This window comes from Rutidosis leptorrhynchoides, chromosome 10, assembly GCF_046630445.1.
Source record: "Rutidosis leptorrhynchoides isolate AG116_Rl617_1_P2 chromosome 10, CSIRO_AGI_Rlap_v1, whole genome shotgun sequence".
NCBI lineage: Eukaryota > Viridiplantae > Streptophyta > Magnoliopsida > Asterales > Asteraceae > Rutidosis > Rutidosis leptorrhynchoides.
Genome location: NC_092342.1, coordinates 272,613,576 through 272,620,234, shown reverse-complemented (window position 1 = coordinate 272,620,234; position 6,659 = coordinate 272,613,576). Strand labels below are relative to the sequence as shown.

General features: G+C 32.8%; 1 protein-coding gene across 1 annotated transcript; it reads right to left on the bottom strand.

The window, feature by feature from the left end:
* Positions 1 to 261: 261 nt before the first annotated feature.
* On the bottom strand, positions 262 to 4,049 carry LOC139872448 (uncharacterized). Its single transcript, XM_071860324.1, has 10 exons — positions 3,722 to 4,049; positions 3,134 to 3,228; positions 2,115 to 2,179; positions 1,873 to 1,916; positions 1,599 to 1,676; positions 1,327 to 1,480; positions 1,072 to 1,245; positions 904 to 963; positions 686 to 806; positions 262 to 541 (listed from the first exon to the last, which is right to left on the bottom strand). Exons 1-9 carry the CDS (start codon positions 3,859 to 3,861, stop codon positions 696 to 698), a joined length of 921 nt encoding a protein of 306 aa, XP_071716425.1. The 5' UTR covers positions 3,862 to 4,049; the 3' UTR covers positions 262 to 541; positions 686 to 695.
* Between the last annotated feature and the right edge of the window lie 2,610 nt (positions 4,050 to 6,659).

The window sequence follows — 6,659 nt, the reverse complement described above, 5'->3', positions numbered from 1 at the left end:
GCCTCACTCACTCCATGTGCTCGTAAGACCAATCCATAAATTAGTCATTGTATGACATGAAATGTGTTTAACAAACAAGATGAAAATTACTAGAATATTACATTAATATTTAACACATTAATTCTTCGGAAAAAAAAAAAAAAAAAAAATTGGCCAAAAACTTTTGTGGGTTAACCCATTTTAAAATGACATGCAACCAGACAAACCCGCCCAAAAAAATAATCCTTTTGCAATATGTGTATAAACAAAACATGAAATGAATACCATATTCATTTAAATCGATATAATAGCAAGTTCGAACCACAGTAGAAAGCATAATCGATCAAACTGGGGTTAAAGTCAGATATCTCTATTTACATTATTTTCCCATAGAATAAGAATGGGCGAATAAGACCACCACAATATTGCCAGCTCCGGTTTTGCAAGGTTTTGGATTACAGCGTAAAATGAGTACATTATTATTAATTCAAATTTCCCAGTAGATTTACTATAATCGACCATAGGTGATCAGCAGCGTACATAACTAGACATCACGTGCATCCTGCAAAAACTTAACACTATCACATACATATTCAAACCTTACAGTTTACCAGAAAAGGACAGTTTTTGAAGTTTGACGCAAAATGTTTGAATATAACCATTGCTAATTACTGTGAAATACATATATATCCCAGATTAAACTTACTGAATAGTGATCACAAAGATGAAGAAGAAGCACGCTCAGCCACTACAGGTAACCATTCCTTAAAAAACGTCTGACAGTCAATATCCGCATGACTTAAGGCTCCAAGAGCAGATACAGTTATCTGAAATTAATTAAACAAACACAGTTGGGAAATTAAATAAAAAAAAAAGTACTCTTAATAAAATCAATTCTGAAAAATTAAATATATTGGGACATACATATCCGTCTTTAAGGTAGAAGTAGTCCGTTTCACCATTTTCTACGTGGCCTCCCCTGACCTGAAAGGTAGTATAGCTTTACAATTATGATCCTCACCTTTTTAATCGGAGATTGATGATTATAACATTTTAATTTAAATTAAAAATCTACAAGTAAAGTCCACAAACCACTCTTGAAAATAAAAGCTCTTCTTCTGAAACTTGTTTAGCATCTGTTTCTAATGAAACGGAATTCGGTTCATTTGTCATAGTTGACACCATATGTCCACCTTCGGCATCAGATGAAACTTGCTTCCAACCCATTTTAATGATACTATTTCCTTGCTTAGTCATCTTATAACCCTAATTAAATAAAAAATAACATAAGAAAAAGGACAGATACTCTAAAATTTTAAATATATGTAACTATGTATGCCAACTTACTTTATGATTAAGAATATTTGTGGGCAAATCAATATTGAGAAAACATTTGTGAGGATAATTTTTATTTTTTATCTCAATCAGAATGGCACTTATTATCGGTAAGCAAGCCTCAGCAGCGAGTGTGAAGTCGTTGATACTGCTCACACCCCCGACCCTGTCAATACCCCAATTGAAATACAAAATATCAACATTGGTTTTATAGTTCACCACCACAAATTACATTATGTATGAACTAATTATATAAAGATAAAAGTTAAGCTAGTTTTACATACCAATCATATGATATCGAGACAGATGGTATACCATTGAAATAGGCCTCTCGAGCACCGGCCACTGTCCCTGAGTAAACACTGCATTTCAAGAATTACTAGTAACAGTAAATAACTAATCACATTAAGCCATGTACATACTATACATAAACAAATTAGAGTTGCTACTTTTGTTTGTCCACAAGATAAACAATCACATTTGGCAACACTTTAATGGCACAAATAAACGAGATACAACAAATTAATTAATCATATAACTAAGAATATAGGTACTAACATGTGATAACCACAGTTGCTGCCCATATTTATGCCACTTAATACCTGCTCACATTAACCAAAAAAAGTCAGAAACATTGTATATAACAAATTGTGCTCAGATTTACAAGTAAAACACGTTGCCCTAACAGGAGGTATATCAAGACAATGGCATCTCGTAAACAATATCTCATGTACGGATCAAACAATGAGGAATGTTCGGTATATAAATTTCACATCAAGAGATGAAAATAAAAAAAATACCAAATCAGGCACAGAAGGAAATAGTGCTTTGGAGATACCCAACGAAGTACAGTCAGCTGGAGTTCCTGTAACAAAATATCAACACCTAATTAACATTTAACATTACTATCAAATGAACACCAGCACATGACATAGCATAACATAAAATGTAGTAATTAAGCATCTCAAGTTTAATCAATATATCATTATATTATTTAAGAAACAACAGAGAGTCGTCAGTTACCGAACAATTAAGAATGGATCTTGCAAAGGGGAACGGGGATTTTTCTTTAAGGGATAAAGACGAAAAGGTTGAGATGGAAGAAAACGAGGGTGGTTTTTTTGACAGTTTAGTGAAACGCAGTTTGTTGCCTCCTTCGACGGCTACACTTGTCGGAAGTGGGTTTTCCAACGTGTTTACATATTCATATAAGTCTCGGTCGAAAAGGAGCTACATCGCGAAACGGTTAACGGAATATTGGTTAAATCGGAACCTAAGGGTCGGAAAGTTTATTCAAAAGCCGTTTAGTTTTGTTTTCGTCTTGTTGTTTTTGTGTGGTTAGTGTTTGTTTAGTGTCTTTGTTTGGCTTTTGTTTTGGGCGTTGTTTCTTGTATGCTCGTAGTCATTTTAGGTTGGTTTAGGCTCGTTTGTAGATAGCGTGTGCTCGTTGTTGTTAGAGTTTTGTTTTCTAGTTACGAGCCTAGCCGCTTTGTTTTGGTTGTATTCTTGTTTGATTCTTTCATTTTCCGACGAAAGATCCTTGGTTATATAGTTCTACTAGTTATTTTGCCCATCAAAGAAAACAGAGTCAAAAACACCCTATGTTTCATGATCCCAAAGCAAAACTACATGAAATACCGGTTACATTTACCAACAACAAAATGTAATAGAAATATGGATTCCATTAACAGTACATATACATAGAGGACAAAGAGGTCACAGGCCAAGATCAGTGTAAGCTTCAAAAGTTCAAAAACAAACACTAATGACAAAACACATATTAACATACATAATCTGATAGTTTTCACAATCAACTAACCAGAAATAGCAAAGGCTGTCGCTCCATTAATTTCAGTTCGTTTTGCAGAGAGTGCGTGTTGCCAAGTGATTGAATGACTGGCAGCTGATCTTTCCCTAAAATTAGGAAACCAAAAATATACTAATAGGCATAAAACTGTTAATTTATGAAGGCTGTTTCGCACACTAATCTTTTATATCAACGCAGGTAACCAAAAAGTTCCATTGAAATTAGGGCAAAAAACTCTTTCAGTCAAGTTCTTTGCTTAAGTGAGTTCATTATTCTAAATATTACTATCATCTTTCATATACATACATCCACAATAATCACACATGAATTCAAGATTAAGAGAACTGTAAGATAATAAAGTGTTAACAGCTTTTCATTTTAACTACCTGATACATACATACATACATACATACATACATACATACATACATACATACATACATACATACATACATACATACATACATACATACATAAACGGCACAAAATACTTTAAACAATAGTAATAGTAAAAGTAATGAAAAATGATAATAAAAGGAATTAAAATTGGTAAAATAAAATTATAAAATTAAAATAATAAAAATAAAGAAGACGACGTACGATTGAGGGGCACAGACCCAAACACGGTAACGATGGGTGGATACAAGAACGCGAACAAGTGCCTGTAGACCTGGTGCTTGTATTCCGTCGTCGTTTGTTACCATGATCGTTGGCAGCTCACCATTATTAGTTTCTTCCATTTGTTATTAAGTAAAATTCCTCAATTAAAACGACGGAAAAAAAAAAAAAAAAAAAGAAAGCAAATTTCAGATTTCGAAGTTTGTTTACTGATCAAGTATTAGAGATTGTACCCCCAGCGATGATATCAAATGGAGTAGTTGGGTGTAATCTTGGAAATCTTGTAATCCAATTAACAACTAGTTTTGTATAGTTTTCCATTTTTTAATTCTTTAGTGATTAGTCATTGTTAGGAGTTGTGTAACTAGTTTTTGTTATAATAATAATAATAATATAGATATGGATAGTCAATTTTGGTGTATACATATAGTCAATTTTGGTACACAAAGTATGTATTTTTATATTGAGATTTTAGGCTATAAATACTCATGAATGCAAGCATTAAACTTGCACCATTTCTCACACTTACAAAGTGTTTCTTTCTTTCTCTCCATTATCATCTTTGTTCTTACACTTCATTATTAGTATTCTAAATCAAGAATCAAATCACTAAAGGTAGTTATAAGCCTACTGAATTATAACATCAAGAATCAAACCACTAAAGGTAGTTATAAGCCTACTGAATTATAACATCAAGAATCAAACCACTAAAGGTAGTTATAAGCCTACTGAATTATAACATCAAGAATCAAACCACTAAAGGTAGTTATAAGCCTACTGAATTATAACACGTTATCAGCACGATAATCTTAATACTAAATATGGTTGGCTCTGCCACCAAAATGATATATGGTCGGTTATACCACCAAAATGATATATGGTCGGTTATACCACCAAAATGATATATGGTCGGTTATACCACCAGAATGATATAGGTCGGTTATACCACCTGAAAAAATATATGGTCGACACTGTCGCCAAATTTTCATTTATGTTTACTAATATTTATATTTTTGTTATATAACATTTATTTATGATTGCTTACACATGGTCGACACTGTCACCTACTTATCATTTATGTTATATTAAATTTATGTTTAATGTTTATATACTTATGAATATAAATTGACTCTAATTTATCATGATGTTTGTTTTAATTTTTGATAAAGAAAATGTCGAATCTGGAAAAGCTTAAATTTACTCCTTTAGAATCAACTGGAAACAACTACATGCCATGGGTTATAAAAGTAAAAATGCATCTTAAATCAATGGGCATTCTTGAAACCATAAATGAAAACAACACTTGTTCTGAAAAAGAACAAGCTACGGCATGTTGCTTTATTCATCAACATATTGATGAATGCTTACAAAATAATTATGTGACTGTAGAAGATCCCCATGTTTTATGGGAAGGTCTCAAAAGCAGATTCAATAATCAAAGAGAAATTTTACTTCCAGCTGCAATGGAACAATGGAGAACATTAAGGTTCCAAGACTTTAAGAAAGTAAATGAATACAGCTCAGCTCTGTATAATACATGTTCACAACTTAAATTCTGTGGACATGAAATTAGTGATGCAGACATGATGGAGAAAACTTTCTCCACAATGAATGCTGCAAACATCACAGTGCAAAGAAATTTGAGAATGCTAAAGTTCAAAACATATCCTGAACTTAATTCATATCTCTTAGTTGCAGAGCAAAATGATGAGCTATTAATGAAAAATCAGCAATCCCGTCCTACTGGTACACTTGCAATCCCTGAAGCAAATACTGCAAATAATTATAAACAGGGACAAGGACGCGGGCAAGGTCGTGGTTATAATAACCATCACCATCATCATGCCAAAAGCCATAACTATGGTAGAAACCATCCTTATGGTAATGGTAATGGGCGTGGACGTGGTCGTGGTCGTGGCCGTGGTGGTCAAAGAAATAGTAATCCACGAAAATATAAATATCAACCACAAAACAAGCCCATTAAACAAGATGTTGAAGAAAATTCTTCTAAAAAATCTGAAGAATCTTGCTACAGATGTGGTAGAATGGGCCACTGGGCTAATACTTGCCGAACATCTAAACATCTTGTTAAGATGTATCAGGATTCGCTGAAAGGTAAAGAAAAGGAAGTAAATTTTGTGGATAATATTGATCCAACAGTCACTGAGAAACCATCTGATTTATATGAAGATTTCTTGAATGTTTAAGTTGTGTGTCTTTTGAAAAATAAACGATTTAATATCGTCTGTCTTTGTCATTATGTTTGCTAAATGTTTCAGTACTATCTATTTGCGTTTAAAATATTGCGTAATATTAATGTACTCACTATTTATTTCTTATATATGAAGTTCAATATGAATTTTGCTGGAATACAACATCAATCAAGTGGTGGAGATCTCTGTATAGCAGACAGTGGAACTACACACACTATACTTAAATCCGAGAAATATTTTATTGATCTAAAACCAACGGAAGGAACTATACATACAATATCAGGACCTGCTAACTTGATAAAAGGGATAGGAAAGGCAAATTTCATACTACCAAATGGTACAAAATTTTTAATAAATGATGCCTTATTTTCTCCCAAGTCAAGCAGAAATTTATTGAGTTTCTCCGACATATACCTTAACGGGTATGATTATCAGTCAGTGACAACAGAAAATGAGAAATATTTAAGTATCACTGACAAGAGTCATGTGGTTGAAAAACTGCCAAGACTTAGTTCTGGATTACATTATACACATATAAATGTACCAGAAATACATATGGTAGTTAACGAAAAATATATTGATCCTGGTGTATTCAGTTTATGGCATAACAGATTAGGCCATCCAGGATCAACAATGATGAAAAGGATTATTGAATGTACTCATGGACATCCACTAAAGGATAGAAAAATCCATCATGATACAATGGT

Bases quoted from the DNA above. Each gene is read 5' to 3' on its own strand.
- LOC139872448 (XM_071860324.1), bottom strand. From the start codon at position 3,861: ATGGAAGAAACTAATAATGGTGAGCTGCCAACGATCATGGTAACAAAC. The intron at 1,917-2,114 runs GTATTTTTTTTA...TAATGTGAGCAG, and splicing joins TTCCTTCTGTGCCTGATTTG to GTATTAAGTGGCATAAATAT. The intron at 807-903 runs GTATGTCCCAAT...AATTAATTTCAG, and splicing joins TCTACCTTAAAGACGGATAT to ATAACTGTATCTGCTCTTGG.